The sequence below is a fragment of the Danio rerio genome, chromosome 7 (genome assembly GCF_052040795.2).
Source record: "Danio rerio strain M-AB ecotype USA chromosome 7, GRCz13ab, whole genome shotgun sequence".
Classification (NCBI taxonomy): Eukaryota; Metazoa; Chordata; class Actinopteri; order Cypriniformes; family Danionidae; genus Danio; species Danio rerio.
The window spans coordinates 24076700-24103829 of NC_141027.1; the positions used below are offsets into that span (position 1 = coordinate 24076700).

At 38.2% G+C, this 27130-nt stretch overlaps 2 protein-coding genes, 1 long non-coding RNA gene and 3 other non-coding genes across 10 annotated transcripts in view; 5 read left to right on the forward strand and 1 right to left on the reverse strand.

Annotated features, from left to right (window-relative positions):
- On the forward strand, positions 1 to 17474 carry efs (embryonal Fyn-associated substrate). Its single transcript, NM_001324408.1, is given in 8 exon segments — positions 1 to 207; positions 1225 to 1485; positions 3094 to 4497; positions 4617 to 4739; positions 8992 to 9915; positions 12231 to 12305; positions 12625 to 12876; positions 15206 to 17474. Coding segments are annotated over 7 exon segments (2973 nt in total). The 5' UTR covers positions 1 to 207; positions 1225 to 1473; the 3' UTR covers positions 15389 to 17474.
- On the reverse strand, positions 5296 to 18421 carry LOC147835981 (uncharacterized). Of its 2 annotated transcripts, none has more exons than XR_015495703.1 (3): positions 18275 to 18421; positions 8035 to 9880; positions 5296 to 6921 (listed from the first exon to the last, which is right to left on the reverse strand). It is a non-coding gene; the product is annotated as an uncharacterized LOC147835981 (long non-coding RNA). The 2 variants fall into 2 exon arrangements; XR_015495702.1 differs by having other exon boundaries at positions 6130 to 6635; positions 7497 to 9880.
- The window catches only part of acin1b (apoptotic chromatin condensation inducer 1b), a 27587-nt gene continuing 18400 nt past the window's right edge, over positions 17944 to 27130 (forward strand). For 2 of the 4 annotated variants that reach the window (XM_087258854.1, XM_087258856.1), the window contains exons 1-6: positions 17969 to 18877; positions 19068 to 19133; positions 20676 to 20787; positions 21875 to 21939; positions 23638 to 25167; positions 25441 to 25496. In XM_087258854.1, the coding sequence (XP_087114980.1) occupies positions 19074 to 19133; positions 20676 to 20787; positions 21875 to 21939; positions 23638 to 25167; positions 25441 to 25496 (1823 nt within the window). In that variant the 5' untranslated portion in view covers positions 17969 to 18877; positions 19068 to 19073. 4 annotated transcript variants of the gene reach the window in all.
- Positions 20902 to 21005, forward strand: LOC137496277 (small nucleolar RNA U6-53/MBII-28). Its single transcript, XR_015496705.1, has one exon. It is a non-coding gene; the product is annotated as a small nucleolar RNA U6-53/MBII-28 (small nucleolar RNA).
- Positions 23385 to 23499, forward strand: LOC137496275 (small nucleolar RNA U6-53/MBII-28). The gene has a single exon (XR_015496704.1). It is a non-coding gene; the product is annotated as a small nucleolar RNA U6-53/MBII-28 (small nucleolar RNA).
- On the forward strand, positions 25235 to 25345 carry LOC137496276 (small nucleolar RNA U6-53/MBII-28). Its single transcript, XR_015496706.1, has one exon. It is a non-coding gene; the product is annotated as a small nucleolar RNA U6-53/MBII-28 (small nucleolar RNA).

Consider the following 27130-nt stretch of genomic DNA (forward strand, 5'->3'; position numbering starts at 1 on the left):
GGGAGCGACCATATGCGCTCAACTGTAATTCAAAACCAAGAAGGCCAGGGTAGGGCGAAGCCTGGCGGAGCGAGACGCGTTATCCCCAAAGAAAGAAAAGAAAAAACAACAGCCGTGCATCTCAGTCTTTTTGAGAAGCTATGATTTGCGGCGTCTGACTCTACTTCTGTATTTGCAGATGCTTTTTTCAGACATGTGAACCGAACGGTAAGACGAATATTGCCTGTTTAGTTAACATTCACACTGGCTGAACGCCGCTTGTTTAGCGTCTTTGTGACTGAAATAGTAAAATGTACTCCATACTGTGAAACTAACACATTTGGCACCGGTTTACCGAATGAATGGGAGCGTTGCCTGTTTTACCTCTGGTATTTCTCTGTTATTTTAATCCTCTGTGCGTCTCATTTGGCTTTACTGCATAAAAGAAACCTTGAGATGTCTTGATAGAAAAATAAACGCGGTTTAGCGGATTTCTTCCCCTTTGCGGTCTTTCGACTTTTAATCTATCAAACAAGACTGAAACTAGAATATGTGAGGATTTTAATATGCTTTTAAGCTTATAAATAAACAAATATGCATGTTTCCTGCCTAAAAGGCCAGTTTCCTAGCCACCAGGCTGGGTTGGTTGTGCCACATCAGTGATTGTATTAATTTAATTTGTGGTAATCTTAAAATACTGATTAAATAACATATCATTTAAAAATCTCATCAACAAATAGGATACATTGTATCCTTTGTTATAAACCCTTTACTACAAAGTTATGATATCATTTAGCACCTTATCTTCAATCCAATTAGGCTGGTCGCACTATTATAGCTCTCTTTACTTTTTTACATTCTTTTATAACCTGTATTTAATCAGTTTCTATTTATTTCAATAATTGTTAATGGTTTTTATTGACTTGTTTCTTTTATTTTTTGTTTATGTAAAGCATCTTGAATTGCTATTGTGTATGTAATATGCTTTATAAATAAACTTGCCTTGGTCAAATATAAATGTCATATTACAGCTCGGCTTCATATGTAAAAACAATATTTCCATAAAATATGTTTTAATTTTTTTTTGTCTGAACTTCACTTGCTGGGGCCTCAAAGCTGGTCAGACTAGTTTAACCACTGTAGTTGGCTGTTTCTTATAAGTTTAACAATGTCATCTCTGTATTAATAACATGCTAGTATCTTATCAAGATTTTATATTAAAATGTGTTTGTTTTGATCTTCTAGGTTCTGTTCGTGAAGCAGCTGTCAGATGTGATGAAAGTCACAAACCCGAAAGGACAGCAATCATGGTTTTGAGAAATTGATCTTTCTGGATAATAAAGCCATTGCATTTGCCACTGCTGCAAAGTTATTGGGAAAACCATGCAAAAATGAGGATGAGTCACACAGGACACGTGTGAATGGGATACAGCTTCTTTGAAGAGCTCATGTGGAGTTAACACATTCAAAAACTGTGGTGAAACGGCTTCAAACATGTCCCTTTCGGTAAGTATGTTCGTGCGACTACTGTAAAACGTTCTGCTGTCTAATCTGACGATATTCATATCCGCTGCTAAAATGGAGGAGGGGGAACTGGGGCTCAGCTTGCCCCACAGCACCACGTCCCCTGGGGGAAATGAGAGAATGAGAGGGAAATTTAGAGGTATAAAAGGGGATGATGACAAAGGGACCTAAAACCAGGGGACAGATGTTGAGCCCCTCCCCCACGAGTCTTCCTAATTATCATCAATTCAGCGCCTCCATCCCTTAATCACTAATTCCCTCTCTCCCATAATCACAGACCTCTGGCCTTATTTATGCATTCTCTCTATCAATATTGATTTACCCATGAAGCCAGCAATGTGGTGCTCTGAATACAAAAGACTGTAAGGCCAACCCATTATATTGTAACGTCACTCAAACTGCGAGCTGCCCTTTTTCAGTGGCATTTAAGTGAGCTGATCTGTAGGCTTCATGTATGACAAGAATTTAGGTCAGCAGTGAAATTGCAGTGTGCTGGCCATCAGCTAATTAATGCAAGTTGTTACTGTGTTTTCGATGAGACTCATGGGTCAACTATGAGACTCTTTTGGTATTTTTGGTGGCATGACAATTATTGGCCCATTGTTGTTGTGAATATTTGCTAGTTCTGTTTAAGCAAACAAGAAAACAAACTGATTCATGCACATATGATTACACAGGTTGATTATGCTGGGTAATGAGACTTAAATAGATCCTTTATATGTTGTTTTCTTTATGTTCCCTTAATAACACAGTGCTCAAATGCTGCAGAAGTAGAGTCAGCTGAAGGCCCAAATAAATCCATTTAACATGAGTACATTGAATTTAAACAACAATTGAATTATGTGAAGTCTAGTGAAATCTTCCGTGTCTGCTGCATTATTGCTGTAGTTCCTCATTTCCAGCAGAGAAATGTTAAAAGGTTTCTTCCTTCTGTGTCTTTTTATTTATTCAAATTGTGCAGATTTTATAATAATGATGCATTGTATTTTATTTAAAGTTACCTGTATGCATTTGTCCAAGGTGATTTACAGTTGAACATAAGTGATTTGATACAGAGCCAACAATAATGCCAGGTTAATTAAAAAGCTAGATTAGAAATCTCAAAGAGCAAAGGAGATTTATCTTGATTAGGTATGGGCCGGTATAAGTTTCTGACGGTATGATAACCTTGGAATAAAATATCACAGTTTTCCCGTTTCACAGTATTGTGATTACTGCTCTAAAATATGTTCTTTTTAAATGTCTGAGAAAAAAAAGTAAACTTTTTCCCCAATTGAACACAATATATTTTATTTTAGGAACAATTTTGAATATTTTGGAGCAGTAAACATGTCAGGCTTAACAATTTTTCAAAAATCATTGTCTTTTGCAGTCTTCATTAGCTTCAAAAACACAGATTTCTTTACAACTTGCATATACCTTAGGAACAGTATAACAGATAATTGTAGCGGTTTTAAAACCTTAACTTTTCTAAACCGTGGTAAACCTTGAAACTAGTTATCATCCCATGCCTAGTCTTGATAGATTTAATTTGAAGACTTGTCTTTGATTTCTTCTCCTTAATGTTTGTTTTTTTGTTTGGTCTTGTAGACAGTACTCGCAAAGGCACTTTTTGATAATGCTGCTGAAAGCCCAGAGGAGTTGGCTTTCCGTAAAGGGGATATCCTGATGGTTTTGAACCAGGAACAGGATGGGGGACCAGGGTGGTGGCTTTGCTCCCTGCATGGCCGTCAAGGCATTGCCCCTGCTAACCGATTACGCCTGCTTCAAAGTACTCAAGCTCCGGCTTCGAGTGCAGGTACAGATGCCCGACGAGCTCCTAGTGTGGACTCTGTCCATCTACCTTCTAGCCAGCAGGGCAAGGTAAATGGATTGAGTGCTGAAGATTCAGATGGGGTGTATCTCTCACCACCCAGCTTAGCTGAAGGGGTGTATCAGAGCCCTGGGGCTGCTCCTGCCCAGTGCAGGTCTGGAGAGCTACGCCACTCTGATGCAGGAAGGCCACGGTCGCATTCTAGTTCTGGAACCAGGCCTCGTCCGGACTGGGGGGATGTTGGTGTGGCGGGACGACCCCGCTCACCTTCACTTCGAGGACGGGGTGGTGAGTCAGGAACCCTCTACCAGACACCCAGCTCTCCTGTGCCACTGGCTGCACAACACAGATCACAAGTTGCATTGCCAACAGATTCAGTCTACCTGACTCCAAGTGCTGTCTCTAGGACTGCCGCAGAAACAGCAGGGGAGTTGAGGTATTTAAGTCCACGAGATGCAAGCGCTGGGCATTCTGATGGATGCTACTTAGTTCCTAGACCAGCTGTCACCGCACTGACAAGTGAGAATTTATATCAGACTCCTACAAGTGGTGCCCCAGTGGCAGGACAGTGTGTAGCAGGAGTGACTTCTAGACTTGTGGATAAGATAGCTCCTAAAAGCAGCCCATCTTCTTCCAGTAGTCCATCTCAGAGTAAGAGTGGCCAGGATGCCCCAGGTATGTACCAAACTCCAACCCCACCTGGAGGAGCCATATCAAGGACCCCTCAATCTGACCGTAAAAACCCAGCTGGAACTGTAGTAGTGTCTAATGCCTCAACACCAGGCCAAAACATAAAGCAGACACCTCCATCTGGACGAGGATCCCAGAAGGGTACTACCTCAACTGCTCCTGTTGGTCGAGGAAAACTGAGAGAATCCCCTCTACTCACTAGGACGGGAAAGTCAGGAGTACCCAGCTCCCCAAACTTTGGCCGGAAACCCCCTCCGCCAGCACCTCCAGTTAGAAGTGTAACCAGGAAAGATTTACCTCAGTCTAGCGCAATTCCAGCGACCAAACCTGTTCTCCAGGCAAACCCTGCTCCCCCACCGACAAACATGCTGGAGGAGGAGAGACAGGGAAGTAAAAGTGGACAGACGCAAGCCGACGAGATGAAGAACAACAGCGAAATGGTGAGCAAGAGAGACAGTGCCAGTTCGCAGGAGGAGAAACTTAGTGAGGAGGTGAGAAAAATAAAAAGTGTCAAAATTATAGCTCTGCAGAAGATGTATGAAATGTCTCTGCAGAAATTGTGGCGGTGATAGCCAATGAGATTTTTAATGTTCATCCTTGTTTTCCTCAGGTATATGATACACCTCCCACTAATAGGTGGCAACATCCAGTTTCTATAGTGCCTTCTGAGGAGGATGATGGGATTTATAACACTCCTCGTGCTCTAACTGTACACAACGACCAGGCTTCTGAGGTAAGAAATCAAACATGGAGGGAAATGCTAGATAGAATGTTAGTCTTGCTTGTTACTGAGGCTTTCTAATTCCAGTAAGCAACAAAAAGCACAATACATGTCATTTATACAAAGTCTATTAAAGCCAAATGATAGCTTTTTTGATGGTACAAAGACTTCACTTTCTTCCATAGCGCTCATATTTCATTTGCACTGTTGAACTAGTCATGAGCCACAAAGTACCATTGACCTTTAGCATGATTTACATCTGAAGGTAAAGCTCAAACTGTGTTTTACTATTATTCTAGGGAATGTGAAAAAATACTAAATAAGTAAATACTGTCATTGGGATAATTTGTGCATTTGGGATGTGTGGAGTCTGATTTTGTAACAGTGGATACACTTTATGTTCAGTTTGCTCAGACACCTCTAATGTTATTTAGAGAGTATGAAGATGGGTCATATCTTCCTAAAATAAGTACCAGAGGCTCTGAATAAAGATGATATTTTCCAGTAAACAGTGGTTCCTTGTTAATCTCAGGAGTTACGTACTAAATATAACTCACAATAGGCGAAATCCTTGAAGTAATCAGCTTTATTTTTTACAGTTATTTTAGATGTTTTATGGCTGTAAAACCTCTAACTACACACTTCATACACTTTTCTCAGACAGGCATTAGCATGTTCACACTTTTCTCTTGTTTAAACACCCAAAGTTCAAACCTTTGTAGAAAGTAAGTCTACTATTATAGAATGAAACCAAAGACCATTTGATATTCATGTATGTATTTCGTAATTGCGCCCTACAGCTGCATAACTTCTAACTTCCTTTAGTATGTCCAGACGTTCAGCTTTTTGTGCAATGGATAGTATCTTCCTCTGCCTTTTGCGTGCTACCACATGTGCCTTTAACAGTCTAGAACATTTCATCAACATTGTGGGGAGAAAACTTGCAAACATACAGTACAGCACTTCAGAGTCACGCTGTTAGCGATCAAAGATTAATGTCAATTTGGCAAGCTGAATGCATTCTGTACTGTACAGGGGACACGGCACGGAGGAGATTAATTGACAGCCAATCAAATTACAGAACACAATGCGTGGTAGAAAAAAAATCATGTCAAATTGCATAAAGAAACTCCACAAAACTGAGAAACTGAAAAGTGAACCACATTATAGCGATGGACCACTGTATTTTGAAATGTTTTGTATATGCATGTAGTACTTTTGGCTTAATACAAAGTGCCTTCACACAGCATATTTAAATATGCATTCATGTAAATGAGATCCAGAAGACAATATTCAGTGTTAGGGTGTGCAATTCATCACAATATTCTCATTCATCTGCCAGAGGTTTTGAATATTTACATACAATGTCTTGTGATTTTTCTTATTTCTTGTCCTTTTCTTTGATTCTAGTTTTCTCAGTCCTCTCTGATTCCTTTGTTTGTAAACCACACCTTTTTTTCTGCTATGAGCTAATCTCTTCTAACACTTTTCTCTTGCTCACACAAGTTACAGCCGCCTGTCGGGTTGAGCAGATCAGCAAGACCCATGTGGCTCTCTTTAGCCCTCCACCCACTATCTTTCTTTTCCCATTTTCTCTTTCGTCTTTTCCTTTAAATCTCCAATGAATGCTTAGATCTTTAAACTGTACTCAAAATCAACTTTAAATACACAGAGACCATATAATTTTTGTTAATGTTTTCAATCTATAAATATTATTAGTTGGTGCAAAAGTGAAACCTGTCACATGGTAAATTAGTCTTGCCTATTTCTTAGTTCAGAGAATAGGTAAGACTAGTTCAGAGGAGTTGACAATAGTTTCTGAAGTCAAAGCAAGGAGATTTTAAAACAATGGTGCACAAAGTCAGTCCTGGAATGCTGGTGTCCGGCAAAGTTAAAGCTGCAGTCACACTTTTTTCCCCATAGACTTCCATTCATATGCACGCGAATGTGTCAGACCAGAAACACAAGGTCTTGCGACAAGTTTAAGCTTGGTGCACTCTGACCTGCGAAATCGCATCACTTGACTGCATGAGACCAAATCAAGAATCAAAACATGACCTATCTGGACAGAAATTAAAAACATGGAGCAATCACTCACTTTTTTAAATGCCTAATCATCGTGTTTAATCCGACAGAATTTTACGACAGAATTTTACATGCTCAAACCCTAGTGCAGGGGTCACCAATCTCAGTCCTGGAGGGCCGGTGTCCCTGCAGGGTTTAGCTCCAACTTGCCTCAACACACCTGCCTAGATGTTTCAAGTATACCTAGTAAGATCTAGTAAGATTAGCTTGTTCAGGTGTGTTTGATTAGGGTGGTGACCACTGCTCTAGTGTGACTGCAGCTTTAGCCAACCCCAATCAAGCAAGCAAAGTTTGAACTTTCCAACGCAGGGAACTGCAAAAACTTGTCGCACAAGCTTGCATTTCAGTTCTGACGCATTCGTGTGCATATTAATGGAAGTCTATGAGGAGAAAAGTCCAGTGTGACCGCAGCTTTACTAGGCCATGGGTGTCCAAGCTCAGTTTTGGAGGGCCAGTCTCTTGGAGAGTTTAGCTCCAACACTAATAAAACACACCTGAACCAGCTAATCAAGCTCTTACTAGATATAGTAGAAACCTCCTGGCAGGTGTGTTAAAGCAAATTGGAGCTAAACTCAGCAAGGAACCGGCCCTCCAGGACCGAGTTTGGACACCCCTGTACTAGGCTTTCTAGAAGCATCCATGCAGGTGTGCTAAAGCTAGTTGGAGCTAAAATTTGCAGGACACTGGCCCTCCCGGACCGAGTTTGGGCATACCTGTTTTAGGCCATCACAGTTGACACACTTCAAAGAAAATGTGTTGTTTAAGGTGTTAAAGCAGGGGTGCTCAATCCTGTTCCTGGAGATCTACCTTCCTGTACAGTTTAGCTCCTACCCTGATCAAACCCACCTGAACCAATTAATCAGGACCTGAAATCCACTTGATAATTAAAGACAGGTGTGTTTGATAAGGGTTGCAACTGAAATCTGCAGGAAGGTAGATCTCCAGGAATAGGATTGGCCACCCCTGTGTTAAAGCTTTAGAATATAATTACATTCAGTATATGAAACATGCTTGATATTTTGAGGGGCATTTGATGCACATATTGGCCATGGCCACTCTCAAGCAAAGAAGTGACAACCCCATTCAACAGTCAAATTCAGACTAGAAAAAGAAAGTGTTGACAAACACATTTGCAAAATTCTATACAGCTACACCAGATTAATAAGCTAGTTAATAATGTATCAAAACACACACTGCAGGAATGTCTGTCCCTTGGATTCACAGTCCAAGAAAACTTCAGGGCTTTGAGCTTTAACTCACTGTTTCCAGATTTTGCTACAAAAAACACCAAATAAGCCCATAATGCACCAAAAAAAATATCTAAAAGCTGTATATCTGAAACAAGATAAAAGAATTGCTATGCATACCTACCCACTTTAATTATTTAAACATGATCGTTTTGTGCGTTAAGCCCAAAGACCAGGGTGTTCAAACCTGTTCCTTGAGGGCCAGTGTCTTACAGAGTTTAATTTTAGCCCTAATTAAACACACCTGAACCAGTTAATCAAGGTCTGTAGAATCATTAGAAACTTCCAGACACGTGTGTTGCTGCTTGTTTTGAGCTAAAATGCAGCATTGAACGCTCCTGCCATGTGTATAATTAAAACCTATGAGCGAGCCAAGTTACATATAGTACACACACAGTCAGGATTTAAGGCATTCACTCCTGTATTTAAATGTAGTTCCAGTCTTAAAACGTTTACCACAATTCACACCAACAAATGCAGGCAATCATTCGATAACAGGATGTGACTTCTCACACATTTAACAACCAGGACAACAAGTGTGGATTCCACATGTTAGGTCTGCAAAACAAGTACCAATAAAACTGAGAAGTGTAATTGACTGATCCAGAAAACAATAACAACAGTGAAGTGTCCTCTTCTGTCTGTCTGTGCAATCTGTACTGGATCATGAGGAGTCAAATATCTAGTGTTTTAAGATCTTGTCAGATTTCAATGGTTTTATAATGTAGTCCGATCTCCAAGTTGAGCAGTGGCCTTAACTTTGTTTTCCCACACAACAGCATGATCCATGGTATATCCCGCAAGTTGCACAATAGCATTCAGGATTTCTCAAGTGTACAAGTAAATGTAGTTCAGAATCCAAAAATCGTTGTTACTCTTTCTAAACACTGTAAGCACTCAGTAACCATGTTGTCATTGCTCATATATTTCAGATTTATGACGTTCCCACCCTGGCCTTGAATTCCTCAGAGCATCAGCAGCAAACCTACAATATTCCAGGATCTGCTGCTGCGATTGGAGATGCAGAGGATGAGGATGTGTACAGTGTTCCCAGTCTTCCTGGTTTACCCTTGGAGGCAAGCGAGCTGTCGGGATTAACTGTAGAAACGGTTGTAAACGGACGTAGCTATTCGATTTCCAGTCTGAGAAAGCAAGACGCAATTGACGATGTGTCAGAACCTGATGGAGGCATCTACGACATGCCTGCCCTCAATCTGGAAATCCCAACGCGCCGCTTGTCTGTATCAAGCACCGGCTCCGGGGACATCCAGTGGAAAACGTCACTCTCGGCTCTAGTCCAATCCGCTTTGACCTCCGCCTCTCTCCCCACCACCCCATCCCGGGACTTCGCTGCTGCCTTGGCTGAGATCCTTTCCATCTGGAAGGCTGGCCACGTTGGAGATATTCCTCCAGTTCTTCAACATGCTTGGTCACGTCTTTCTGACCTCCTGCCTGCCCTCTCGGTGTGCGGTACTGCCCCTCCAGCAGACGGTCTGCTCTCCATGGTCCGCGGTGCTCTTGAAGACTCTGCTGCCCTTTTACAAAGCCAAACACGACCTCGTCTACCTTCCCAGGACTCTCTGTCCCGGAGGCCTCTACCTGCATTGCCAGTGGCAGAGGTCAAACCAATAGCAGGGGACATGGGGTCACGGAAGGGCAGCTGGATTCAGGAACGACCGCTGCCGCCTCCACCACCGGCTGCCTTCCCATTGCCCCCAGCACCAGTTTCTTTAGTTCCTACTGTGGGAAGGATGGAGGATGAGGAACCAGGCAATGAGTATGCAGGAATCGGCCTCACTCCTACACCACCGCCATCATATCCTGTAGGTGATAGTGTGGGATACGTCAAACTGCAGGTAAGACAGATGTTTATGGAGGATTTGTGGAGAATGCATGGGCTGCAGATGCTGAAGTTGATGTGTCTGTATTTTTTAATCAACAATTGTTTGAAATTGATCTTGTTAAAATATGGATTAATAACTAGAGATGTCCCAATCAGGTTTTGTTGCCCTCGAGCCAGAGTCTGAGTCATTTTATTTTGAGGATCTACTAATACCGAAACAAAATCCGATACTTCTATAATACATTAAAAAAAAAGAATAAAAAAAGTGAAGAAACAGATCATGGATGTTCCTTATTTTTTATTTAATTCACTTTATTTTAACATTGAACATGTTAACAAGCAGAGCACTTCTTTGAGGTAGATTGAACAATAAAGTAATAAATAACATCAGTTCTTCACTTTTGGACAACAATAAACATAAAAAATCTAATATAGCACTTCAACTTAAAACACCCAGCAGGCAATCCCAAGATTACATATCTCACAATTTGCTATGACAATGTTGTCGTCATCAACTTTATAATACTTCCAGACCACAGACATACTTGTGCTTTTCACTTCAAAGCTGCTTTTGGGCTTCTACTTTGCTGGCATTTAACCAATAGCGTTTCTGCAACAAAAGTGATGTCATGTCGCACGCGTTGCTGTTTCTGTGTGAAGTCAAGAAAGAGGTCTAACTCCGTGCCACTGCTTAACTATAGATGTTTATATATATATATATATATATATATATATATATATATATATATATATATATATATATATATATATATATATATATATATATATGTATGGTCTGATTCCAATCGAGTCTGAAACTGCATGATTGGGCCTGATTTCCGATCATGTGATCTAACTCCGTGCCACTGCTTAACTATAGATGTTTATATATATATATATATATATATATATATATATATATATATATATATATATATATATATGTATGGTCTGATTCCAATCGAGTCTGAAACTGCATGATTGGGCCTGATTTCCGATCATGTGATCGGACTTGGACATTCTTATTAATAAAATGAGTTAAAGGGATAGTTCATTCAAAAAATATAATAGAAAATATCTTCATGTCATAACATCAAATCATGAATTCAGATTTTTTAAATTAAACTTGCTGATGCTGATGCAACGTTTTGAGCAGTGTTGCTGAGCAACCTTGGGATATGATTCTATAAATGGGCAACCAAGTGAGACACAGGGTAACTAATTAGGCTTACTGATACAATATTGTTGCCCATATTCAATTGGTTGGTAAGTAGTGATGTATAAAATACTGTTTCATAATTTTCACATCAGTGTCTGTACTTGCTGCATCAAAAATACCAAAAATGTAACAATTTATAAAGAATGAATCACTTTCTGGCCATCAGAAGTTAGGCTTATATGTGTATATATATATATATATATATATATATATATATATATATATATATATATATATATATATATATAGAGCTGCACAATTAATCGTTAAAAGATTGCGATCTCGATTCGACCCCCTAGACGATCTTAATCCAGCATTTCTACGATTTTGCCAATCATATTTTCAAGTTCAGGAGAGAAGAAAAGGCGATTACACAAGTCTTTTCATTGTTTCACATACGTTGCTCAGTGACATCGACACCTCTAAATGATGGTAAATGAGCCACATACAGTATTTATAAGGTATAATTCACCTAAAAATGTTAATTTTGTCTTCATATAATGATGTTTTCGCGGCCGGGAAATCACACGTGACGTAAGCTGCTGACCGTGAGCTGTTATCACAGAGAGGGCACGCGCGCGCTCTACTTAATGATAGACGCAATCTATGAAAGATTTTTTTTCTTTCATAGCGCACACACAGTTGTGCATGAAAATAAATGTTTACAATGTCAGTATAACTACTCTAGCCTATATATTGTTGAATATAATCTGATAATGGCAAATGTCTGATTTTACCAGTGAATAAATTTGTCAGAATTATTATAAGTAGAATAGAATTATTTATAAAAATCAGTAGACCTACATATAATATTATTATCGATGTTGTGCCATATGTTTGTTTTTACCATACCTTTATTTTACATATACAGAATTGTGAGAAAATCGTGATCTTTATTTTATGCCTAAAACAATTACTGTATAGCAATAATAAGAATGTAAATAATACGTTTCCCCATGATTTATTTTTGTTCTGCTCATTTAATCAGACATTTACTTCTCTGTTCCCTCTCTTTGTGTTAAGTTGCCAGCAGTATTGTCTATTGTTGAAATATTGTCTGTAGTTCTCTTTTTATGTATGCTTACTTTTTTGTTGTTGTTCTTATTTAGGGGAAGCCAGAGCCTCCACCAGACACCCATACAGAGCACAGTTCTTCACAGCTTATCACCTCAACTGATAATAAAGTAAGTTATTAACACTCCAGTGTAATATTTTCCAATATTACTTGGCCTATAATGTTTAAAGAATTCAACAAAACATGTTCTGTGATATTAAAATGCCACCAATTTTTTCTTTGAATTTACACAAATGTAAACACAACAACAAAGCATTACACCATGCATAAATTACTTAGACACATGAAATATTATAGACTTGACTGCTTTCAGATGAACATAATAAAATGATAGCTTAGCTGTTATTACTATCAATATCTATTTTATTTATGTATATACAGTATATAAAGAATTTTATTTAAGTATTTTGTTCTCCATTTCTCTCCAGTTGAGTCCTTCACCACCAGTCTCTATGTCTCTGGAGGATTCAGAACTGCTCTCCTTCTACTCTTCTCAGAGTCTCTCTCATCTTTCTTGTCTGGCTGATGCCATCGACTCCCTGTTTACAAGTGTCCAAGGGAACCAGCCACCCCGAGTCTTCGTTTCCAGGGGCAAAAGTCTCATCGTGACCGCACATAAACTTGTCTTTATCGGAGATACACTAGCACGGCTTCTCAGCTCTTCAGATCTCAGAGCAAAGGTGAGGACACTGATACTCTGGATAGTAATAGTATTGAGCAATTTTTGTTGATATGTTGTTAAAGCTTAAATGGAACAAGGGATACTTCACGCAAAATATAAAATGTAGTCAAAATGAAGATATTTTGATGAAAGCTGAAAACCTGTAGACATCAACTTCAATGGAAGTTTAAAACAAATACTGTGGAAGCAAATGGTTACAGATTTCCAGCTTTCTTCAAAATATTTTCTTGAATGTTCAACAAAACAAAGAAACTTATGAAGGTTTACAGCCACCTTAAGCTGCATTCACACCAGATGCGTATGAAGCACCAAGTGCAAGAAAGTCAATGTCAATGTTGGCACAAATGACCGCTAGAATTGAGCGTTTGGCGCGAATCACTCAAGTTGGAAAATCTGAACTTCATTGGACATTTGCACCATGTTAACCAATCATCAGCTTGCTCTTGTAGGGGTGTGATTATGATGTAGCGCCTATTGTTGGTGTCCCAAGGAAAAATCCTCTTGCAGACACCAGACAACAGCTCATCAAAGTGTGCTCGGCTCAGTCTGAAGTACCACTGAAAGCCTCCATCATCCAGGTATAGTTTCTGGTGGAATTGATAAAATCACAGAGCTGGGTGCACCTCAGAAAAGGATCTAGTGGACTCAGACACGGCGCCGAATGAATCTACACTGTTTTACAGCAAATCTTTCAAATCTTGAGTCACTGGGCAGACAGAAGCCCTGCACATGAAAAGAATCTATGTTTATTGTGACGTGAATTTGATGCCCAAATGAAGCCAGTAAACTCTAAATGTTCATGTGTCTATTTACGCACAAATAGCGTGATTTATTCACGCATGCCACATCTGGTGTGAACACAGCATTAGAGTGAATAAATGTTCATTTTTGGCTGAACTATTACTTTGCAAAATGATAATTCTGTCATCATTTACTCACCCTTATGTTGTCCCATATATAAAGGATTTTTAAGAGGTCTCTGTCCTTTCATTTAAAGTCTGTTCACCCGAAATTCTTGACACTTTGAAATATTCATGAATGATAATGAAATAAATCCTAATGATTTGAGTCGTTGGGTTTAATTTAAACCAGATTTAAAAAAATTTAAAGCAATTATTTAATTTATTTGTATTAATATTATTGTTACTAGGGCTGCACAATATATCGTTTCAGCATGTTGATCAGCACAACAGTTGAGAATGCACAAGATTCGTGCAGTCATTGCAAAGTATAACCATAACAGAGCGAATCTTTATCATTTGTATGTTTTAAAGGAATTTCAGGAGAGTTTAAAACATTCTGGCATAAAAAAAACTACATTTGTAACTTTAATAAAGAATATTTTTACTGAATTATCAATAAAATGAAGACTATACAGTGTTATTTTACATTTCATTATTCAATTTCTGTACCTGAATACTGTTTGACTCTATGGACAAACCATAAAGCACTGTTTTTGTTGCCATGTTATAATAATATTTGATTGCGATTTGTTTATTATTTTGTATATATGATTCACATACTTACAAAAATCACCCTAATCAAAGTAAATTAATGGTTTCTTTCCAAATGGAGCTATTTAAGCTGTCTGATGAAATTGTATTTACATTGCCATTTAGATTGCAGAAACAAAATATCGCAATGTCAGATATTTCCAATATCATGCAGCACTAATACTTTTATGTCTGTGAATGAACATATTTCCAGTGGATGGACAGAAAAAAAACTAAAATAATTTGTGTTGTGACGATGTTCCTATAGGTTTAGAAAAAAGTTATCATCATTTTAACAGAATTTTCATTTTGCTGTGAACTAATTCATGCCAAAAATGATCCAATTTTAAGACAGGATTGGCAAACTTCGTGTAAACCGGCAGTTGTGATGAATGTTTATGTACTTCCAGCTGAAACCGAATATGGAGTAGGGGGTGGGGCTTTCTTTTTGTGTATCATTCCCTCCTTAGCATACTAATGGTAAAAGGGGCGTGGTGTAGAATATTGCGCAGAAGCTATCAAATGTCATCAAAGAAGGACTGGCACTCCAAACACAAATATTCAATATTTTTTTATTGATTAACTTTTTTCGTGGATTTTCTTGCCCAGATTAATTGTTTACCTAAAGATTAATAATGTGCTATCAAAATAAAACATTTTTAATTTTAAACAGTACATTTTTTACAGACTTTAAGGCCAACAGTCAATGTGAAGAGTTCAGTCAATGAACAAGCTATCAGTAAACATGTTGACTGCTCTGAGTCCAGCAATGCAGTTATAAACAGGTGACACTGTTTAAAAGCATTGACACACAAACACTGTCTGTCTCTTCAGGTCACCACCTCCAGCGGACGCCTCTGCCAAGCTCTGAAGGCTGTCGTCGTGGCAACCAAGGGCGCAGCCCAGAATTATCCTTCAGTTCCTGCCACGCAAGAAATGGTGGACAGAGTAGCGGATCTATCCCAGCATGCAGCTGGCTTCTCGGGGCTCCTGCAGCGATTAGCTGAGATATCTTAATGTTATTCGTGAGGAGTTTTTCCTTTATTATTTTTTTCACAGTGGAATGCCTTATTATTTTTGTTATTTTTATAAATATATATATATATTTCATAAATGACTGCGCTTGAAGAGGTATCAAAAGCCTGTCACTGCTTGTATTAGTTAAACAGTGATCAAACAGTGTGTGTTGGAGTGTATCTGCTTGCCTGTTTAAGTTGACACTATAGAGTGGTGCTTTTCTTTTCTTTTGTGGTGCCAAGCACACTTAAAATGTTTTAAAATAACTTATTGATGGGTGTTTTGTTTGAAGATGTTTGCAACCTCAGGCACATTTTAATAGCTTTATTTTGTCCCCTTAATCATATTGGCATCAAACAATGTAAAAGTGGTCTCTGTTTAAGGGTGCTCTTGTAAACTGGTCTCATGTTCAGTTTGTTTGTAAATGTGAAGTGGCCTTGGTGTTATAGAGATTGAAGTGATTTATTTCACAGCCCGGGGAGGGTTTAGTTGTACTGCAAAATGTTACCAAAACTGATAAAGCTAACCGGGATTCAGAATGCTTGATTATTTAAACAGACATACTATTTGAATGAGAGAACAGATCGTTTACTGAATTTCTGGAAGTGAAATCAGATAGATTATTTTCCCACAATGCTGATTCAGAGATAAACCTGTCTGTCAGGTCCACTTTTTTTTTTCACTCACTGCTTTATTTTCTCTTCCCACAATTCTCACACTCCCACAGTCGGTTTTTACACATGCTCACCAAGGCAGCTTAAAGGTTTAGGCAACAACTCTTGCACAATATATATATATAAATATAATACAGGGTTTTTGTTTTGAAACAGGCTATGCAGCATTTCCGAAAACAGCAATATATATCTATCAGAAGCTTCCAGGGTGGCTGGCAGTCGAAATGCTGGTGCTTACAGTAGTTCATACACTAACTGACTCGATTGTAACCGAACTGAGCTCTGCTTACACAGGTCGAAACATGCACCTGTCTTGAAAAATCAAGTCATTGTCATAAATGTACTCTCATGTTTACAAGACGCCCTCATAGTCCGTAAGTCAAAGCCCATTCCTCCATCTGTTGATTGCTCCATCTGCTCTCTCGATTTGTCTGTAAATATACCCACATCTCCTCATTTTTTATTCAGGATTTACATGTTGGCCACCGATAAAACGATGTCAGTGTTAATATTGCTGTTTGATTTGACTGGTTCATTGTGTTTTTACAGTGACTTGCATTTTAAAGATTTAGCCATAACATGTCACAGTTTAAATCTCAAGTAGCCTTGCTTTTATTACTGCCTTTTGAGGTAAAAGTGGCCTTTTTAGTTTTTACATATTTTGTCAGTCGTATCACAATGGAAGCAGCGGGTTTGGTTTTTAAAAATCGAATTGAGTGGATTGAGTTGTTTGGATGGATTACTCTGGTGTTGGTTGATTTAAAGTGCCATCTTGTGGACTTTATCAGTATTACTACACCACATACTTGGATTAGATTAAAGATAATAATAACAGGGCACCTAGACAGTTACTTCAAAGTATTCATTTGAACATTTGCTGGTAGAAAAATAATATTGCCTTTTAATAAGATTTCATTTCCTTCTGTACAAAATATCTCTGTATATATTTACACTGCATTACCACAATAGTCCTCAGAAAGCAAGCGTTCCTCTCAGAAATCTCACCAACTTTGTTTGTCTTATGTTCTTAAATTAAGTGCTTATAGTAATGCTTAGATTTGATGGCCCTATATAGTTATATTTATTTGATTTTGTTAATCAAACGTCTGCATGGCTTTAAGTTGCTTATTAAAAGAAATATGCACATATAACCAGGGATGTTTCATGCGACTTTGCATTTAATAATTCAAGGTTTGCTTTTGAGAATGTGATTTTTTTTGTTTGTTGGTTTTTGTTTTCATTTGGTACCCGAATGTATTTTGACATGCATATTTTGTGCTTCTTGACACTGTCAATGTTCATTTCGACATTTTGTTTGTAAGACACGCTCCACAGGTACTTTGCATTTAGGGAGTATTTGGTACTTGTCAAATGGTGAGATTCTGCAAAATACAGTTTTGTTAATGAATCCATATGGTTGACTTGTTGTTTTTTCAACGGGGTTGTCATGTGTCATGTCTTTCTTTTTTTTATTATTATCACGTTTAAGTGAAAAAAACAGCCTTTGCTGGCTAGCCTGGTCTGGCTAGTTTTTCATAGATGGCCAAGTTGAGGTTTAGCTTGACTGGTTTCTCATTTTAAAAGCGCTGTAAACTCCAGTGACAGCACATATGAATCATTCTGGTACAACACCAAATCAGATGAAATTAAAGCCATACATTTTCGATTGTGGGCTATGAAGGACACAGGGGTCACAACATTAAATGGCTCAACCCTTCAGCATAAAACTCTTTCTGAAATATTTTGGATGAAGATTGCAATGAACACTGCTGAACTTGTATTCATGCCTGTTATTTATGCATATATTATGCAGCCAGTTGTATGTATGTTTTTATGTTTGTCTGTCTGGTTCTCTTCCGGGGATCAGCAGCAAGCGGTGACGCGCACCGCGCTCGTGCACGCCTCCAGAAGTTCGAGCGAGAGGCAAAATGGCGGAACTCGAGGATGTTACGTTAGACGGAAAACCGCTTCATTCGCTTCGTGTTGCGGATTTAAAAACCGCCCTGGAAGAAAGAGGGCTCGCAAAAAGTGGACAGAAAAATGCACTTATTAAACGACTGAAAGGGGTGAGTTTGGTCTAAAGGTGGCCTTTTAAAACCGTGCGCTCGCTGTCAAGTTGAGCAGGAGACGAGACCCGACAGACAGGCCAAGTATCGGTGTATCGAGAGCGGGAATGTTTGTCGAGTGCATGTGTACAGTTTGGATCACTTACCTTGTCACACTTTAGTTTTCATCCGCAATTATGCAGTTGTAGCACGTAGTTTAAATCATACATTTTAAAATATGCTTTCTAAGCAGTCTGTGGGTCATGACAAGCCGAGGTCTCAGAGTTGACATCGTGCCCGCGCTTCGTATGTTTGTAGTTGAGGGCGCGCGCGTGCGCTTGTCAGCCGCATGCACGTTTGACAGTTGCGCGACATTTATAAACAGGCTAGAAATATCATCATGATTAAGTTACAGAGTATGAACGCGCTCATTAATTAAGTCTGGGTCATTCATATGGGGTGTTTTATGTAAATCGCACTACTAATTTGGTTAAGTATTGCGTTATAGGGGGTCGAAGCATTTCACGCTTCTTTCATCCTGTCCTATTCAAATGAAAACTTTTCTTTTAGCCCCTATTTTGCATCGACAATTATAATAACGACCGGCGATCTGTGAGATTAACAGTGTCATCTGCTAAGTATGTGCTGAAGTAGTGAATAAGATGAAAAGCTAATGCCACTCCCACCGCCAATATAAACACTCTTAGTTCAGAAATACGTTACAATTCCACTTGAAATAAGTCGGTAAACTGTAATGTTGTGCTGGTCGGGTAAGTTTGATATTTATTGTAGTTTTCTTTCCTTTTCTTCATATAAGCACTGTGCTAGATCAAAATTAGCATACATATGTCATGCATGTGTTGGCGACTAATTAGTGTGTAATATGAAGTAACGTTAGTTCAGTTGTTTATTAGGTTTGGTCTGTCTTTTAAATGTGCATGTTTTTCTGTGTTTGTCAAGGCACTGATGTTGGAGAATCTCCAACGATCTTCAACCTGTCACAGTGGTATTCAGCCCAACTCACAGGTAAGATTGTTTCATGCATATAAGACGTCCAAACATTTTTTGTAAAAGATTAATAAACTTAATTTAAGAAATAAAAATTAAATATGCTAGGGCTGCACGATATTGGAAAAGTCTTGACATTGCTATATTTTGTTTCTCTGGAAATTGTGATATGAATACAATCAGCAATGGGCAGTATTTATGATACATGTATTTCAAAAACACAATAGTATTTTGTCATTTGTATTTAATAAGGTTTATGAAAAAAGTTTAAATAGTATATCAAAATACTTTAGTGTCTTGTATTTTTGTATTTTTAAAATACTGTAAACCACTTTGTAGGAAGTCTACAGGATGACATCATAAAAATGTGGATTGGTGCTTTCTTAGTTATTTGCCATGGCTTGTGATCAGACCAGAAAATTGATAAACATTGAAGAAGGTGGTCAATGCTTGGAGAATGGATGGAAATTATGCAACACACAAAGACTATATCAGACAAATGGCATGGGTTGGTTTGGGAATAAGTCCACAATCATTAAACATAATATACTGCACAATGCTAAGACCAGTAATGACAGTATAGTGTACAATGCATTTACATCTTTGCTTGAGAAATCCAGCCTAAAAACAGGAATATGGAGCCTACAGCACATAATCATTCTCAGTGCTACAGGTGGAAATGTAGAAGAAGCTTAGAAATATATAACACCCAATGATGGTGTACTGGTGTTCACTAAGTGAGTAAACTAGGACTTTTCCAGTTAAATAGGAACTAAAAACTATTGGGAGAGTAAATATACTGCACAAATAATAGTAGATTTGGATGAATTGCATCCCTGTATATAATTTCACCAGATAGCTTGAATAACTCTATTTGGAAAGAACTCTTTAATTTAGATTGATTGGGCTGATTTTGTAAGGAAAAATATATATTATAAAGCAGAGAAAATGTCAAATATACAGCAATTTATGGTTTTTCGGAGAGTCAAACAGTATTCAGGTACAGAAATTGAATAATGAATTATATAATAACACTGTATAGTCTTGTATAGTCTAATTCAGTAAAACTGTTCTTCGCTGTGGTGACCCCAGATTAATAAAGGGACTAAGCGGAAAAGTAAATGAATGAATGAATAAATATTCATTAAAGTTACAGAATGTTTTAACATTCTTGAAATTCCTTTCAATCACATGCTAATTTGAAACTTTCAGTCTATTATAGTTATACTTCGCAATGACTCTACAAATCTTCTTTTGTGCTGATCAGCTATAACCCCAACTTAACATTGCATATCTTGAGATGTAACTGTTGCAGACACACTGATGTTGAAACAATATATTGTACAGCCCTATTATATGCTACTGAAGTGTAATTTCTAAACAAATTAACAGCATTATAATTATAGAAACTGTTAGATATAAATAATTTTTTAACCCACGGAAATATTAATCATTGCCATTAAGTGCTTATTACATGTAGCCGTCACGTCACATGGCTCCAGGAATTGTAATTGAGACAACTATAGTGACTGTAGTGTGCTTTCTCTATATGTATCTCAGATTGGGGAGGAGATGAGTCAGAACAGCTTTATAAAGCAGTACTTGGCCAAACAGCAGGAGCTTCTCAGACAGAGACTGGAGAGAGAAGCCCGGGAGGCCACCGAGGCAGACGGTAATCAGACTCACACGTGCAAATACACCCAGGTTATAACACTGACTTGACTGCACCATCTGTGCTGGCATTCTCAATATACAGTGATGCATAGTGTGAAAACCCATTTAGTGCTTCCAGTGATGAGCCTGCCATGCTAATACTGATGCACCAGTGTTTTGCACTGGGTGTAAGTGAGTTAACTTAACTTCTCACACTTGCAGTGTGCTCTGAGGAAATAATGAGTAGTATTCGTTGCCAGTCAAACTCATACTTTGTTTTCTTCTTAGATACTGTTACTGTAAACTTTATTGTCGACTTTTGGGGCAATTTGTTCTGCAGCGTACTAGTATTACAACACATATATCATACCACACGCTTAATACTAAGATTAAACAACATTAATAGTACTGAAAACAGCAACTACATTTTCCTATAAAAGTCAGCAAATATATGGCACAAGGAACGAGTGAAAATTTAAATCTGTTGGTCCTTGCCAAAGGAATGCTATACCGAGGTCATGAGGGAAGTATTTGAAATGAATCAAATAGAGGATGGGATATATCATATGTAATTTGATGGGCTTTCTTTAACACCTGACTTTAATACAAATAGGATAATAACCCTGGCACTTTTACCTCTAAAACTTTGATGCTGTTATTCAAAACCTTAGATGGCGAGTTCTTCTGTTTTATTTTTAAAGTAGCAAACCAACAAATCATAGAAAAGGTTTAAATGGATTCTAGATAGGCCTTATATAATGCCACCATCAGAGTCCTATCAATATTACATTTAGCTAATTTCCGAAAACAATAAAGTCTTTGTTGTCTTGTCCTGTATAGTTGCCGTATTTTCAAGAAAATTTTATTTATGAATAATAGTACCTAGGTACTTATAACTTTTCACTTAATAAATCGGGTGTTTATCCAACATAGCACCTAACATTACATCCCGCTTCCGCTGCAAGTCAATGCGCATCTTTTTAGATTACATTTGTATTCAAATGCGTTAATCTGTGCATAAAATCATATATATAAATATATGCACATGCATACATTATTCTCTTCAAAAAGCTGCATGTTTGACTTTTACAATATTCTGCTTTCAGAGTCACAGAGTCCTGCAGGCCCAGAGGAGGATGACAACGATAGCACTTCATTCTTATTAGAGAAAGTAGGTACATATAAAAGTGACTGAAATGTTTGCACAAAGTAAATGTTTACAGGATGTGGTACAGTTGTCTGCGGTTATATTTATTTTATTAGCACATACACAGATTTTTGTGGCACATAATTTGCTAGGGCGATTTAAAAAAAAATCTAATTTCCTAATTTGATTCTAAACCATATGTTCTTAATCGAATTGGGAATATTTCAGTTTTCAGAAATGCTGTTCGAATTATTAAATAATGTGTGTGTGTTGAAGTGCATTTGTTTAAAGATGGTGGATTTGTTTAAAGATCTCACAACAGTGTGTACTAGCCTTTATGATATGGCTGCACAATATATGATTTTCGCAGTAATATGACAATAGTTGCATCACATGTTATGCAATTTTGATTTTGTATTATAATTGATCATTTGCATGTGTTTTTGACGCCTGTGATTGTATAATGATTTTTAAAGCATTCAGATATAAAAAATTGTACCATTTGTGATCTTACCAATGTCTACTTTTATTGAAATATTTAAATTTTTATCATTCAGTTACTGTACTTGAATACTGTTAGATATGGTTAATGATAAAACACTTAATCTTTTTCCTGCTTCTGTTTATCGATAGTTATGCATGAAAAAACTCGCAATACTGAAATGCAGTGCAAATAGCACAGACCACAACAAAAATGTGTCGTAGGACCCCAAAAAGTTTATAGATCGTTTATTAGATTTTATGGAGATGCAATCCCACTGCAGAATCACCACAGTTGATCTAACATTGTAAATTCTTTCCAAATAGAGATATTAAGTCATCTAATAAAATTGTATTCACATCGTAATATTTAAACAAAAGAATAGTATAATATAATAATGAAAAAATTTCTAATATTTTGCAGCCCTACCTCATGACGTGTTAAAATATATCTATTATAAATGAAAACTGCATAGCAATATTATTCACAATACTGTTTTTGTATTTTTGATCAAATTAATGTAGTGATAATAAGAGCGAGTTAACAACCAATGCTTTTGAGTACTGTACTTTTACATGAAATGATGACTGTATTTGTAACATCTTAAATGAAAAAACTAAAATTATTAATATTATGTTAAAAATTTCAGACTTAAATACTTGTAAAAGTGAAAGAGAGATGTAGAGACAGCACTAGAACACAGGGAGCTGTCCAGAAAACAAACATTACATTTTATGTCAACATTCAGTTTGTGTGAAACTTAGTCTTACACAGTACACCCTTTACAAATCTCTCTTTTAAATTCATATTTTGAATAGGAAGCTTTACAATAATATATTTGTGCATATACATTAGTCAGTACTGAAGCCATATCTGGAGCTTATCTAACAAAATAACTTACGATAATCCAAAAACTAGTACACCCAAATGTATGTTATAGAAAATGAGGTGTACGCAGTTATGCCAAGCACTGTATATCATGTTGTGTTTCCAATGATGAGCCTGCCATGCTAATACTGATGCACCAGAGTTTGACTGTGTCTCACACTGGGTGTAAGTGAGTTCAACTAAACTTCTCACACTTGCAGTGTGCTCTGAGGAAACAGTACAGCTTTAATTTACCATAAAGCAAATATATTTGATTTGCTTATTAAATTGTTACAATATTTTTTCTGCAAATTGTGTCTATAAACAAATGTCTATTTTTTAATGTTTAATTCTTCGATTACAATGTTTTCCAGCATCACATTGCACATGCTCATCTGTCAGCTGGAGGAGGGCTGCCACAGGACCCTGGGTTAGTAGGATCACAGAAGTTAGATACAGGCCCTGTTCCTGTCTCCCAAGAGTCATCTGACAGTAAAGCTGGGAGGATCTGGCATCCTTCTTTCCCCTCTGGACATGAGGATGTCGCTACACCCTCCCCTCCACGAGCAGTTGCCTCCTTGTCTGTACGTGTGGTTGGACAACCTGAGCGCCAAGGCCTGCCGCCTCGTTCACAAGAAAGAGAGGGAACGGCCCCAGTTGAAGCAGGTCCTGCCCATTCAATGCTGCAGCTCAGTCGTTCTGCAAGGGCAGCAGGTGGTGCTCAAGTTGACAGTGATGATGATGATGATGAAGAGGACGATGATGACAGTGAGGACGATGATGAGTGGGGTCCGGCCTCGCATGGGAAGAAGAACGTACGGGCTCCTCCAGCACGTGCTCCACCAGCCGCTGCCCCCCAACGCTCCCGTCGAAAACTTCAGCCCCCACAACACATCCCTCCCCAGCTTCAGCCAGTCCTCCAGCCACCTCTGCAGCTCCGTCAGCCCACTCCTCCACCATCTCCACCTCCAGAGCTCTCATTCCCATTACCTGATACTCCCAAACAGAGTCCACATGACCAAGATGAGCCAGCGGGTCTAGCGGAAGCTGCTGTTCCAGGGCCAGGCATGGTCTCTCCTCCATCCCTCACACGACAGGAGTCCAGCTCCAGTTCTAGATCTAGCAGCCCAGAACCTCCATCCACACGCAAACCTGGTCCCCTTAGCCTCTTAGTCCGCAAAATGGAGTCTGAAGGTGTGTTTGGTAGTGCACAGAACATAGAGGTGAAGGGTGAAGGGGACATGGAAGTTGAAGAGCAGGAACATAGTGTAGCAGCAGTGCAAGACTCAACTCGGGAGCTTCCTCGGACAGATGTGTCCTCCTCAGTATCCACAATGCCCCCTGATCAACAAGGTATTCAAGATTCTGAGTTGGAGAAAGGGGGAGATGAGCCAAAACCAAGTGAGGAGACGCAAAATGAGAAAGTGGATGAGACTTCTGTACCATTACGTTTGACTTCGACCACCACGCGCTCATCTAGGAGGCAACGCATTTTCTCTGAGGTCCCACCACCTGAGTCACTCATGTCACCTTCCAAACCTGAGCAGTTGTCAATGCTCACCTCCATTTCAAAAGGCTCTGAAGATTCTCCCATGGAAACGGAGGAATTTACAACAACGCCTGCATCAAAACACAAAGAGGACAAAGAATTGAAGGGTTTGAATAATGAGGCACCAGAAGAGTCACCTAAACCAGCAGACGAAAATATAAAGGCCCTAACTTCACCTCATGCTACATCTGAAGAAGAAAAGATGGATAAAACAAGAGACCGTTCAAAGAAAGATAAAAGACGCTCCTCAACATCAAGTCAGTCGTCATCATCTGATGCGGATTCAGAATCATCTTCCTCTCATTCTTCATGCTCTCCTTCACGTGATAAATCCAGCCCAATCAGCAAAACGAAGGTTTGTATTTGGTGTATCCACACATCAGGCCAGTGTTTTTTAAATTCTGTTTGCTACTTTTGGTGTTTTCTGATGATGAGCCAGCCATGCTAATACTGATGCACCAGTCTGACTGTGTCTCTCTGGGTGTAAGTGAGTTCAACACAACTTCTCACACTCGTGGTGTGATCTGAAGATGAACACAAAAAAGATTTGTTTGTAGGAAAGTTTAAAAGTGCATTGTGGAATAAATTAAATGTCTTGATGGAGTTGTCCTTTCTTTACTCAAACCAGGATGTAGAAGAGAAAGGACGAAAAGGTGCTGAAGAAAAGAAGGCTCAGTCTTCAAGGTTAGCAAATGTTCCATACACACACTATTCATTGTACAGGTACAAAAATGCAATGCTTCTAGTGTGTTGCAGTGTACAAATTCAGCTTATTCATTCATCAGCTTTAAACAAAGACATAATAACTAAAGAAAACATGAGTATTTTGTCACTTTTAATTTCATTTGTTTTGCACATCTACCTTTTATGGCAATCGTTTAAAGGGAAACCCCACCCCAAAATGAAAATTCATCATTTACTCACTCTTTACTTGCTCCAAATCAGTTTGTCGAACACAAACTATATTTTGAAGAAGGCTGGAAACTTGTAACAATTAACTTTCATAGTATTTGTTTTTGCTACTATTAAAGTCAATGGTTACAGGTTTCTGTCAGCTTCCTTCAAAATGTATTTTGTGTTCAGCAGAATGAAATAAACTCATTGAGGTTCGAAGGTGAGTAAATTTGAATTTTTTTTGGATGAACTATCCCTTTAATGTCTTTCTGATGCAATTTTAATCTTAATCCTAATAATTAAATATGTGTAATGCCTTATTAAAATTAACTACATTCTTGGAGAAACAGAAAAATTCATGTTTTATGAAGAATGTTTTTGGCATGCGTGACATAATAACTTTTTATGTAATGTTTTCTTTTCCATTCAGCTTAAATGGCTTGAATAGTCAAAGAAATGCATTAGATAAAATGTGTTAGATCTTTGCCTTTCAAGTTACATGATTTCCTAACTGTCTTTTACACCTTATTGATTTTCCTAACTATTGTCTCCCCTTTGCCATTTCTAAAAATGTGTCTAGATGCTGGACCATCCAGCATGTGTGAGCTATCAGAGATGCATGAGCTCAAACTCTGCTGTCTGTTGTCATGCATAGTTTAGATAGATTGCCTAATTGCTCTCATTCACTGCTTCTCACCAGGATGGAAATGCCTTGTGGTATTTTCTTTATTGTTAAAGATATGGAAATGAATACTCAATTGCTGGGCAATTTAATTAATGCAATAAGAAGAGCTGTGAGATTTTAAGAACCGTTAACTGCCTTATATGCACTGGTTGGTGAAAGTTATTGATTCTGGCAATTGTTTTGATACTTTTCAGTGTTTCCTTTAGGATTTTTTCCAGCTGTGGTGAGAGGCTTTTGCACAGATCTTCCAACTACCTATGGCGTTATTTCAATGACAAATACTTTTTGTTAATTCACAAAACTTTTTGCACGGCCTCAAATATATGCTGCTCGGGTGCAGATTTTCTTGTGCACTCTCATATAAAGGAATGAAGTGCGTTTATGTAACGAGTATGTGTCCAACATTTATTAGATTTTCTAGGAATATTTATAAATGCCTCCAATAGACCTACAGAACGCCATTGGTGTGTCCTGAAGTAAAGTGAACTGGCCATAAACTCCAGCAAGTTAAAGTCATTGTATGCAAAGCCATTATGGAAACTGTTCATCATAACTCATAACTGAAAGCTACATAGTGTTTCCTGGCTTCACGCATCACACATCCCTGTCAGCATGTATCCTTAACGGGTTAAACAAATAACACACAGCACTTCTACAATTACAGAAAAGTTTTGTATGAGATAATATACTTGAATTTTAATGTTTTGGTGTGATTATAACCCGCTATTAAAAAACCCAG